General features: G+C 40.9%; 1 protein-coding gene across 1 annotated transcript in view; it reads left to right on the forward strand.

Annotated features, from left to right (window-relative positions):
- gpr158a (G protein-coupled receptor 158a) overlaps positions 1-12,893 on the forward strand; it is a 65,345-nt gene that overhangs the window by 31,970 nt on the left and 20,482 nt on the right. The window contains exons 4-5 of the mRNA XM_054623288.1: positions 3,130-3,356; positions 5,269-5,337. Of these exons, the coding sequence (XP_054479263.1) occupies positions 3,130-3,356; positions 5,269-5,337 (296 nt within the window). The remainder of the gene's footprint in view (positions 1-3,129; positions 3,357-5,268; positions 5,338-12,893) is intronic.

Here is a 12,893-nt window from a genome sequence, read left to right on the forward strand (position 1 = left end):
ATTACATCTCACAGTTATGGTACAGTAATAACAGTCACTGTGTCTGTGTTATTGTACACTTTTTCAAATGTACAATAAGGTTAGAAAAGTTACGTACTGAGCATTAACTCTTTGCACCTGACTGAAGAATTGTGCTTTAGGAGTCACAAGTTGCTATTAACGTACTGCTAAAATCAATGAGACTTACTGAGCTAAGACATGCAATCATAACTATGGTTTTAACCAATAGAGGCAGGGAAAGCTGGTATAAGAGGGTTAATGGCAATACAATAAAGATAAAAACTAAAGCAGGTGTGATGTTACTTCCTCTGTTGTTAATTATCAGCTATTGGACACTCTGTTCTGTGTCCTTCATCCAGCACAACCTTGAGATGCATTTAAGACTTTTATCACATCATTTTATGAGATCACATTTCTTTTGTCAGCAAAGGTTAAAAAACAACAAAGCCTCCTGTTTGGAGGAGACAGTTCTTTTCATGTAAATCCTGTTTCTTCTCATTTTGTACAAATATAGCAAGTGAGCTCATTTAATTACTTCCTGATTCTGCTGAACAATCGTATATATGTTGATTAGCAGCTGTTTTCACCGTTTTTATATTTCGTTATATAACATCTTCATTTTATAACTACGGTGATGAGGAGGAGGAGGAGGAGGCAGGTGTTACTGCCCTGTCTGAAAATTGAAGTAGCCCCGGTACCTGGGGAGGCTAATCAGGTTCAAGAAGGGAAATATCTTTTTAATGGTAGTTACTTTTCCCAGTTTATTCTGTCTGCTGTGAGTTAATTAAAAACGGCTTCTGCAGACACAGAACCCCAGTGGTGTTCACCTGCCCTCCATCACTCTCATACTTTCATTTCGATTCCACTTTCCCTCCTTTCTCATCCCACACAAACCTCATACAGCATGTTCCTCTGTGTCCATCTCAATTTTACCCCTATTCTCACCCATTTACCTCCCTTCCTCCCTCCTCCACTATCTTATTGCACCCATTTTTTACCCTAAAACATTTTCCCTTCATGCACAGAAAAGCTAAAAAAGGTTCCGAAATGTCTTTCTCAGAGAGCTGGATTTCTGTGCTGTCTTGCTTCTGCCTGTTTGTGCTGTTTGCCGTGTTCACAAACTTATGTGTTCATGTGTGCAAGTCTGCATTAAAGCTGTGAGTGTGTGTGAGTGTGTGTGAGTGTGTGTGAGTGTGTGTTTGAGTACACAATAATAGAGAGGAGAGGCAAGCCTGTTAGCGAGGCGTAGTGCTGCAGTCTGGCCCACCATGGGGCCAATAACAAGCCTGGTTAATCCACAAGGGGACATCCTTGACACTCCTTTGCAGAGAAAACCAGTGCAACTCACTTTCCTTTGTCTCCCAGTGATCTTCCATTGTGGATCTTGCACATAAATATTCGGGAGAATCTGAGACTTAGATTCCTCTGACCGTCAGTCAGCTGTAGGAGCAACAAACTAGATGAGAACTAGCCGAAGGATATGACTCATTTCCACGGAGATAAGTAGTCCTTTTGAAGGGATAAATCATGTGCAGAGTCATAGCTTTGAAAAATAGGCCAGTTTCTTTTTAAAGGCAAAATCCCTCCAAATCTCTGAGACAATGGCTTTTTCCAATAAAGCCTCCATAAAAGCTCTATATAAGTCCACCATTCACTATCTATCCAACCATATGGGCCTCTCTCAGGGGATTTACCAATAACGAGTCCACTTGGTTCTTGTTGTGCCTGTTTGGTTTTTACCTTAGTTTACCCTGGGACGAGGTTTTTAGCATTCGCCAATGTCCAGTTTGGCAACCGAGCAGCTTTATTTTAAGCATTTAGTGGTTTAGTGGTTGGTTTATACCTCAAACTCAGTCGAAATTCTTGAATATATGTACTTTCCCAGCCCAGATGTTGAGCCTAGCTTAACTTAACATAGATTTCTTTATGGTTTGAGCCAATCCGTCCTGTCTTTAGGCTCCCAAATCGTCCCTGTCCTTGTCAGAAAAGAAAAAAAAGCGAGAAAGTTCTGGCGTGTCATTGTGTGCTTTTTCTTAAGGAAGCCGCAGTTATCAGCCTTGAAGGATATGCCAGTGACTGAACAAGGTGCTGCAGTGTTGACTTTTCATGTTCACACATATAGATCCATCTCCGTTGTGTTGACACAATGTCGATGAATCCTTGTAAGGTCAGAGAGGGATAAGAATATATATATACTCAGGGCGCTTCGGTCTGTCATAGAAGCACTTCATCTCCTTTATCTTTTAATACTGGTCTCATATCCAGAGGAAATTCAATAAGAAGGAAACCTAAGAAAGTGGTAGATGTCGCTACACAATCTGTACACAAAACTAGGAAAAATGATCAACAAAATTCTGAATAAACATTTTGTTAATAGCAACTGTATGACAAAATTTGATACTTATTAGGTTCGAATTGATGGTAGCCAAGATTGATCTGCCTCTGATCATAATATTAACTGACCAATTAATTCATATTTTAATTAAATAACAATAATTGATTTACTAACCAATGCAAAAAAAACAAACAATGATACAATAAGAACAACAACAAAGTTAGATAATAACATTTAGAATTTGTGATGGTTTACGCTGACTTTAGGATAGTTACAAATATTTTTTGGAACTGTTGTGAAAAAAGTTAGTCTGGACACAAAATACCCAAAATGCGATCGGTATCTCAAACAAATCTGTTCCCTTGCACTCAAAAGGCCAAAGACTTACAATTTCTTAAACTAATTTAAGATAATATTTCAACTGCTTATCCATTACATTTAACTAATAATTCAAATCTTTTAACCATTATTTTTTGGCTTACAGTTTTTAATATTATCACTTTAAGCATTGAACTATTCATTTACTATTTATTTGTTCCTTTTAGCTAACTAAATGACCAGTTTTCATGCAATGTCAAAAGTAAGTTAAAGTCAAAAGGGGAATACATTTTTATAATCAAATCATAATTTCAAAAATAAAGCTACCCTTCCATTTAAAGAACAAAATCAATGATAACTGAAGGTTGATAGCTTGATCAATTCCAATGACGGTAAGATTATTTGCTGAGGGGGACAGTTGCTGATCTTCTGTTTTGGAACTAAACTTCTTCATCTCTCCATCTTGTTTGTGACAGGGATGGGGAAAAAGGGAAAATCTGCAAACAGCGGTCCCAATGCGGACGAGGGTTCCTCCAGCGACTGCATGCCGTGTCAGGAGGGCTGCGCCTTCTGCAAGGACGAAACCCCCTGTGTGGCCCGAGAGGACGGCGCCCTGCGATTGGCCGTGGTCTCCTTCCAGTGCCTCTGCATGCTAATTGTCTTCGTTAGCATGGTACTCATCTACCACTTTCGCAGGAACAAGGTATGTATCATCACACGACAGAGACTGTTTTTCTTTTTTTTTTGTTATTTGTTATTTAAAGATGATCTCCTTCCGCGTTTAGGGAATCTGTTCTGTCACCACTAAGAGTGAAAGTTTGAAAACTCGGCAGTGGATAACAGACACACAGATTCAATTCACAATTACAACATCACATCAGTTACGTGTTTTATGTTTTCTGGGCCGTATGGTCATCAAAGCCCTTCGGATCAATGAACCAGTGAATCCGTATGTGGGTGGTCAGCGCGGAGCTTTGAAATCATTTCAAACAGATCAGCCGCGGCAGATCAACTCGACATCAGCACCTTGGACAGCGACCAGTGTGTCTAAATGAGAGAACTAACTTCTGAATTTACTGTGATTTATACATGGGGGCCACTGACCGCTTCATGTTTCACAGGTTGAGTGTTAATATGTCGGACTATAACTTTCTAAAGATGAAAAAATGATGCTGGTATTTAGTTCACATCATATATTTTAAACAAATCTATATCCGTTGTAAATGTGGCAGTGGGAAATGTGGATTCGGTTCGCGTGTTCACATCCAGCTGACAATGTCATCGTCGTCTAATTTAATGACTTTAGTAAATAATATATTCTCTATCTGCAATATATTGCATAGTGCATCATCACACTGTAAAACTACCTCACAAACACAAAACGTTCAGTATGGAAAGTGAAGATAAGGTGATTTACCTGCTGAGTTCACTTTCTACCCAAGTAAACTTTTGACCAAACTTATGAAATCCTCTGAGCCTCCAGTTGTTAATGTTAATTAATTGGCTTAATTAAAGGCTTTGTTTTGAGCATTAGACTTTTGAGGATTAGCCTGAAAGATTCACCACATCGCTGACAGGGGAACATCTAGCTGCTCTATCTCCACCCCACCTGAAGACTCCTGGCATCATATCAACCAGAGTTCAACAAAGGATGGCTCTCATTAATAATGCAGATAAAAGTGTGAGATACTCCCGGGCCTTGTCATCATTTAAACACCACTTATGTAATCCCCATTCATCTCATCAAACTTAGTTTAAGAGCTTAGTTTCTAAGCTTCTCACATACTTTGCGATACATTAAAGTTTTTCATAAAGAAATGAGTTGATTTGGCTTGTAGATTTAAATTTATCTCAAACTAGATAAACATTCATCTGGTCCAGATAGCTGTGAAAAGTGTTTTGTGTTGTTTCTTTGCATTTATTCTTAAATGAGTTGAGCTCAGTTGTCCTCTGCTCTTTGAAAGCCTCCTCAGGCATCTTTTCAGTTTGACGACGATATATTTTGTTAAATATCTCACACAATAGGAGAACAGAAAGAGCCTGAAATGGTTGAACCCTTCTATGAAAAGTCCTTGAGGCAGAAGCTTTCAATGCGCTTTGTTCTCTTTCAACCAAAGAAGGAAGCTGCATTCTGCTTTTAAATCCTCCTGGAACATTATGATATCCTGCTGTGTTAGACTTGTTTGGACCTGCTGGAATATGAGGGGAGTTATATTCTAATCTGTCCTACATACATTTTGTAGAAAAAACATTATAATTTAGCGATTTTTTTACATAAAAAATGAAAAGATTTCTTGCAATTTCATATTAAAGCTGCTGTAATTGATATTTTTAATCAACAATGAATCTAATAACTACACATAAGCTTTTTAAAACATTTTATCTTCTGTTTTGGTTAAACTGTTTAACTGCAAATTCAATGTTTTGTCATTAGCGTTGTTTCCAGACAGCTGTTTTCAGTGGAAAAACTTTGAAAAACATTCTGTACACAACCAGCATCAAACGGCAGACAGCAACTCCAAAAAGCTTGTTGCCAAAAATCTGTAACTGTAGGTTTAAATATATGATGCATAAACAATAAGTTTAATAACAGGTGTTTCTTTCTTCTCTTGCAGAGTATCAGAGCATCAGGTTTAGTCCTACTGGAGGCCATCCTGTGTGGAGCTCTGCTTCTCTACTTTCCGGTAAGCCTAAAACACTTCCCTTTGTGTGTGTGTGTGTGTGTGTGTGTGTGTGTGTGTGTGTGTGTGTGTGTGTGTGTGTGTGTGTGTGTGTGTGTGTGTGTGTGTGTGTGCACGTGCAGGCTCTTTCATATCCTCATTCCTCAACATGTTTGTTGATAATCGTCATGCCATGCTCCTTTGAGCTGAAAACAAAAATGTTCTCCTTGACTGAAGGTTGGCATTCGCTTTGACCTTCACTTCACACATTCGCTCATTCATCTAAAACAGGACAAAGCTTCATATCTGCATCAGCAGCACAGAGCGGGACTGTTTGCCTTGTCAGATACTACAAACCTGAGTCCATAAATCATACCTGGCGTGTTTATTCTTTTTTTGACGGCCGTATGGAGCTGTGATAAGCGGCATGTTCACAGCCAGGATGTGTGTGTGATGAAACGGGACTGGCAGAGACAAACATCCCAGGGCTTTTTGGTGACCCCCTGCTAACTGTACACAGAGCGGGCCAATGAACCGAGCACGTTGTCAACATTACCATCTGTTGACCAGCTACACATACGCTTCATACTGACTGCGCTCATTTTCACACCGTCACACAGAATAAACTCCATTACATTTTGTTTGATCTTAACCTTGTAAAAAGTCCCAATGAAATGGATGTTAGAGCGTCTTTAGCTTCTGCACTGTGACATATTTCACAGTACTACAGAGTGTTTGAGTGGTGTGTCTCTGTTGACTCTGTGTCGCTGTCGTCCGGTGACCGGTTTGGCTAGCAAGTCCCCAAAGTCTCATTTGATTGGATGATTTTTTTGTAAATGCCCCTGAGTGCAGGTTGAGTCATCAAACATTTGAACATTTTTTTACAGTAGAGAAAAGACAGACATGATGGGGATTTTGATGTAAAAACAATCTGATACTTATTTGACATGTGTTTTTAATATATATCTATTCATTTTTTATCTGGGTTTTGTTTTGTTTTTCCATCAAACTGGTCAAATGAATTAATTCCTTAGAACTACCCAGAAATGTACCTTTTCAACACCCATCCCCCTTTTTATGTTTGGTGAACCAGATTTAAAGGAACAATGAGTATGAAGTTTGTTGCGGTTTGTAAACATAACATTCAAAGTTGGCCCCTTCTCCCCAGCTCAATGTGGGTTACGCTGTTTGCCAGCGGGTGAAGGCCAACCCTAGATGCGCTCTTGTTTTGGAACGAGTTTTGTCCTCTTGCCGTTTTGCCTCGCTATATTTGCATTTTTTTCTGCACTGTGTCCATCATTTTCATAGCTCTCTCTTGGATGCATGATTACTATCTAGCTCTTGGTGGCTATGTTTTTATTTTCTTTCATTTTGGGCATTGGTTTTCAATTGTTTCTTTTGGCCCCATGTGACTTCTTGGTTTTGATAGGAATAAAAAAACAACTGAAAATGTCTGTTTGTGAGATTGAGAAAGCTTCGGATGAATATACAGTGTAAAAGAGATTAAACAAGTGGAGAGGATAACGGTTATTATTATTATTATGATTTACATCAGCAAAAAAACAATCTAATTTCGTTATAAATAAAAACACTTTGTTTGCTTCTGAAGCACCTCCTTATTAATCCACATGTTTTCCTGCACTTGACCAGACTCTGTCCAACACCCACATACCATCGATTTACACCAATCTACCATTATGTCTTCCTCTTGGGTGCTTGGGGCATTGGCTAATTGCAATTTAGTTGCAATCATGTGGAGCTATATGCTTAGCGAAGCAACACAGGGAAAATGTAATTAAGGGCAACTGATTTAAAGTCGGCTAATCAATGCAATTTGCTGCGACAAGGTCCTGGAAAGTAATAATGTTTGAAAATTTGCAGACTGAAAGCAAGCTGGGAGTCAGGTTATTGGTTAGTGAATGGATGATAATCCTGTATCCAGCTGGTGTAGCGCTAAAAATAGACTGCTTGTAAAAAGGCAGTACAAAGGGAACTTTACTTTGTAGCTGTAAATCCTGCCTTGTTTAGAGATTAGATTATCCTATAAGATCATTCTGTGCCGTTATGCTCAACCCGTCACTGTGCACATGACCTGAGTGATTCAGATGAAACATCTCAGCCCGACCATGTGAGAACAGCATCTCTCTGCATGGCTCTGTGTGCAGCACGCTAGATTGATCTCCACCCTGATGCATTTCCATGTCTCCCCGTGCGAATCCCACACGAGCCGTGAGGGTGAGACGCATCACTCCTCACTCTAAATATAGACTCAGAAATATTCCGCCGCTGCTGCTGCTGCTTCTATTTTAAATAATTCCACTGTTATTAAGCAGCAGGAGATACATCTCATCCCGCTCCCATGGCATTCGGCTTTGCAGAGTAATGCATCCCCCCCCCCCCCCCTCCCCACACCAAAAAAAAAACCGTGTGTCACATGCAATAACTTCATCTCCACCACCCCCCCAACCCCTGCTTTAAAATGAGAAAGGAGGAGGGAGGAAAAGGGAGTGCAGAAGGAGAAAGGCAAAACTATGGCAGTGCCAAAGCCGGCTATTTCCGTCTGGTTGTGGAGATGGGGAGATGGGGGGGGGGGGGGAGCAGACATGCATTTGTGATTCACGATGTGATCCCTGGATTAGCTTGCCAGCCCTGCGTTTGTCTCATTGCAGCTTCTTATTGACGCTGCTGGGGAGGCTTAGACGGCGGCAAAGTGACAGAGTTTGGTTTGCTTGTTGTTGTTTCTTTTTCAGACTCCACCATCTCCTCCAGTTAAGACAGGAAAACACACACAGAGCAATGAACCAGAGGTGTTGCATTGTAGTGAAACCGGGCCCAAACTCACAATAATGGGGAAAGTGCAAAAAGCAGATAAATAAAATAATTTGCCTTTTCCTTTTGTCACCTCACAGTAACTTTGTGTCAGTTATTCAAGTTTATCTTCTTTCCTGGAGATGTTTCTTCACCTCTCCCCACTTTCCCTGTCCTTTAATGTGAGTATGCATATACCAATGTTAGAAAAATACTGTAGTAGAACAACAATAAAAGTATAACAAGCATGTAAACACAGCGTGTGAGACTTATTCTCCCTTTGCTACGTCCTGCCCATCTGTGTGTGCACCGGTGTAGGCCGCCGCAGAGATAACGCTGGTTGTCGTTCCCCGCATGTTCACCCCTCTCGAGACATGTCACACCTCCTGCTCCGCTGCTTATGCTTTCATAAATGCTAAATCATATGTAAAAGTGGTAGTCAGCAGGTTTCTATTTTTAATTTTGATGACACCTTCTGTGTTAAACACTGACTGCTGTTGCGGTGTTTTTGCAGTGCGCTTTCCAGAGATGACTTGTTAATCAGGTTCTATCTTAAATTCTCCTTTGATGAGATGTTTCATTAAATATCTCAAGGATATTAAATGAAACGGAAATACTTTAACCTCTGGGTAGTTGGCAACAAGTCGTCCAACAAATAAATAGTTTGTTGGCACCTTTCTGAAAACCATGTCAGCCTTTTATGATCGCGTGCTCCTGTTGGCAAGATGCCAGTTTATTTCAAATTCATTACAAACTAGAAGGGCTCTGGTACAGCAAAGGCCATGCTCTATCTGTTTTATGGTTGTTTTTGTTGTTTGCCAATTTATCAACAATGTTTCTGATGAGGACAATATCTATGTAAAAGTGACAACCTTGAAATTTTGGATCTACCTAAAATGCTGAAAGTAATCTTAGAAGGATTTCATCACTGAACTTTCCCCTGTTGGTACAATCCTTTGGTTAGGGGCCGAGTAAACGTCGTCATATGTAGCTCAAGAAAACCAGTGACCTCTGAGTATGATCTCTCCCCCCCCCCCCTTTGTTCCTTGTCTTTCCACCTGTCCAATCTCAGCATTGTCTTGGTGCCTCGCTGGGCCAAGGTGCCACCTCAGCCCTAACTCAGGGCTCCGCCATGCATGGCAGGCAGGCAGGCAGGCAGGGCCTCACAGCGCATCAGGGGGCTAATGAGAAACAGTATGGCCTGGGGATAATGTATCCTGACCTGACAGGCCATGAAACACAGTCTGCCAGCCGGTTCTCTCCTGTGCTCCTCTCTGCCTTCCATCCAAGCTGTTCTGACACTTTCAATCTGACTTAAGTGGATTTGGAGGGTTGCTGTTTGCATTTCCAGTCCTTCCCTTCACACCCTGCTTCCCTTCGCTCCTCAAAAGTGCTGTGGAGTCGTCGTCGTCGTCCCCCCAAAAAAAAAGTTGAAGTTGAGGATGCACAGCTGCAGCTGGAGTGTTCCTCTTATCTACTTGTGCAGACAGACAGAAATGATGAGAGATTGGAGAGAGAAAGATAGCATCGCTACATGTAGGCAGGCTATTCCCTCTCTGATATGTCCCTCTGTGCCCAAGCAAGATGGGAATATCTCAGCCTCTAACTGGTGATGAGCAGGGCAGGGAATTGCGGGAGGCGAGTGCCAGCCAGCCCTGCTCTTGACTGTGCAGAGTGTGAGCTGGATGTAATTTACACTCGGCCCACCTCAGGGAGCAGCGGGAGCAGAAGAAAGCATTACCTGCCTCCAGAAAAAAAAAATGCCCTTCCCATGTGGCAGTGGGTGTCGGCTTTCATATAAAAATGGATCTATTGCTATTACAGAACCCCACCTCTCTCCTCTGCTGCCTCCTCCCACTCTCTCTCATATTGAAGGTGTTTTGTAGAAAAAAAAAAAAAGATAGAGACGGGGAATGAGCAGGAGATGATGACCAGAAAAAGCAGGCCATGGGCGGCCCGGATGGCTGTCCTTATTTCATGTCAAAACATTAAAAGTAGCCATGAGCTTTGTTGTGACAGAATGATTCCCGAGGCTGCACCGTCCCATCCTCTACTCAGACGGAGGCAGACACACTAAATGGCTCAAAGTTTTTTTTTCTTCCCTTTAGCTGTTAGCAGGGTCGTTAGAAACTGAAATAGCAAAAGGCTGGATTTCAGCGGGGTCTGTTTTTTTGACTGGAACTGGCTTACGGTTTTAGATTTAGTCATTTTTAAATCTTCAAATTGATATGTTTGTACTGCGTCATGTACTGATGACTAATATATGATATTTTATTTTGGCATTTTCATTTCAGTAAGTGGTCCATTAGTATGACGATGCTCTTCGAGCCGTTGTAGCTGCCAACCCTAATAATAATAATTCAGCATTCAAACCATAATTTACAATTTCTACCAAGTCTAACAGAGGTACAATTTAGAGGCATTTAAACCATTTGGGTTGCTGACCACATTCATTCAGAGATGTTAACTAAATGAAGATGAACATTTTTGAGAGGACTGGCAGCCACAAATCACCAGTCTACACTGCAGTTTCCCCATTTCTTTGAGGTGTGAGTTGTCGGCACAAAGGAAAATTGCTTCATGGCACCAAACAGGAAGATGTAACTATAATAAAAGAGTTGTGAAGTATGATGAAACAAAATATTGTAAGATTTATAGAAAATGTGACCTAAATTAGTTTATTTTAGCTCATTGTTATTGTTTTATGACCGGCAACTTCACTGTTCAGCTGTAGCAGGCAGTAGTTATCTTTTTTTCTCCAGTACAAATAGCTCTGATAAACCTGCTGCGTGCTACCTGCTCAGCTTCAAATGACAGACGGACAGATTTAGCATCTAGCTGGTGAACATATGGGAGTATATGTGTTTGTGGGGGCCAAAAAAAGATATAAAAGGAGAGTTAATACTGGACTTATATTCATCAAGTGGTCATAAACAACATGTAAAAATGAATGCTTATTTTGCTCCGTGTCTACTGCATGAAATTCAAAAGGGCAGTTTTATTTTTATTTTTTTGTTCTTCAAAAGAACACTGTAAACTGCTACCAGATTTAACTGTTAGTATGATCAAATGTAGATATATGTTAGCAAAAAAAGTGTTACATGTACAAGTACATGTAAGTAACTCTTTAGGTATAATTCTACTACCAGAAAAACACTTAAGGACTGAGCATTTCTTTTGTAGATCACCGACAGACAAAACTTAAGCAGGTCAACAGCCGACTGTCTGTGAAGTTAGAGAATGAGACTCAGAGTGTGTACGAAAACAGACCACAGGTATTCTTACTCTCTGCCGAACGCGGTAAACTAATTTCACGGCATTGAGAGAGAGGTCTGAAATCCTATGTGATCGATACGCTGTGGGACGCTGACCTTCACGCGAAAGGGGATCAATCCCTGAAGCTTTCCCCCTCTGCATCGACCCCAGTGTTCACACACACATTTGCATTTTTATTGTCTACACATTGCAAGTTAATTACAAACTGCTGCTTTTTTGATGCTCTTTTTCTAACTGCATTAGTCTAAAGCAAGAATCCACCCACTTTTCTTTTTTTTCTTTAAGCGTTATTTGCTGAATATCTCCTGTTTTGCCCTAGAGCGAGAGCTAATTATCTAAAGCAGTCTAGCAAAAAATTATTTGTGTCTGCTCTGTGGTGCATCCAGTCGGGCATCATATTTTGTTTGTGGGTGTGCTACCATTCTCACATGGAGCCTTTGGGGACTGCAGAGGGCCAGATTTTGCGTTTTTTTTTACGACATTTAGCGCTAACACTAGCTGTGTTTATGGAGGTAAACCTTAATATTATCGAAACTCCAGTTAAGGTCATATTTTAGGTCTCATGTATGCTTCAAACAAACTAGGTTGTACCACATCTTATACCTGTTTTTGAGCGGCCATTATCAAAGGCAGGGCAAAAAGCAAAGAAAGAGAGGTGGGAAACAGTGAGTTGTGCAACATCACAACAGCTTCCTGGAAAGCTGCTCCTCGCACCACAGCTGGCGGTCTTGCGTCACCGTCGTATCAACAGGGACACTCTCTAGCGGATAACCAACCCGCTGCATCTGAGTGTGTGTGGAGCCAGCTGGTGGGTGCTGAAATGAGAGATGATTAGGAATGAAATATAACTGCAAATTAAGTGACTGAGTGTTGATTGAATGAGCAAGTGGGAGAGCGTGTGAATCTTGCTCTTGTTATGTTTGTCTGTTCTTTTAGAGTCCCATCAATCCAAATTCAACCTGGGATGTCTGTATACTACATGTAGTATATGTCTGTGTTTAAGTCAGACAATCTTGATTTGTCTTGAATATTTAAAAAAAAAGGAAACAACTTAGTGGAGCATGTAGTTCATCAACGAGTGAAGCCAATATGCCAGTGTCTTAAACATGCATTCTCTCTACTGACCAGCAGGGGGCGACTCTTCTGGTTGCAAGAAAAAGGAGACTGATTGTATGGAAGTCTATGAGAAAAATGACTCCAACTCTACTTCTCACTTGATCCATACCTTAGTAAACATGGTAAACGTCTATGGTCTCAATTGCTGGTCCTCTTCCAAATATAATAACTTCCGTTCACTGGTTGCAAAATGCCAAAAAGGTGACGGCCGTAATCCAAGATGGCAACGCCCAAATGGCCAAACTCGAGGCTTCAAAACGGCAGTCCACAAACCAATGGGTGACGTCATGATGACTACCTTCACTTCTTATAAACAGTTTATGAAACCATCACAGGTTCAAACCCCCAACAAAACCCGATGTTCCCGTCAACAGCCATCA

Source organism: Anoplopoma fimbria, chromosome 21, assembly GCF_027596085.1.
Source record: "Anoplopoma fimbria isolate UVic2021 breed Golden Eagle Sablefish chromosome 21, Afim_UVic_2022, whole genome shotgun sequence".
Taxonomy (NCBI): Eukaryota; Metazoa; Chordata; class Actinopteri; order Perciformes; family Anoplopomatidae; genus Anoplopoma; species Anoplopoma fimbria.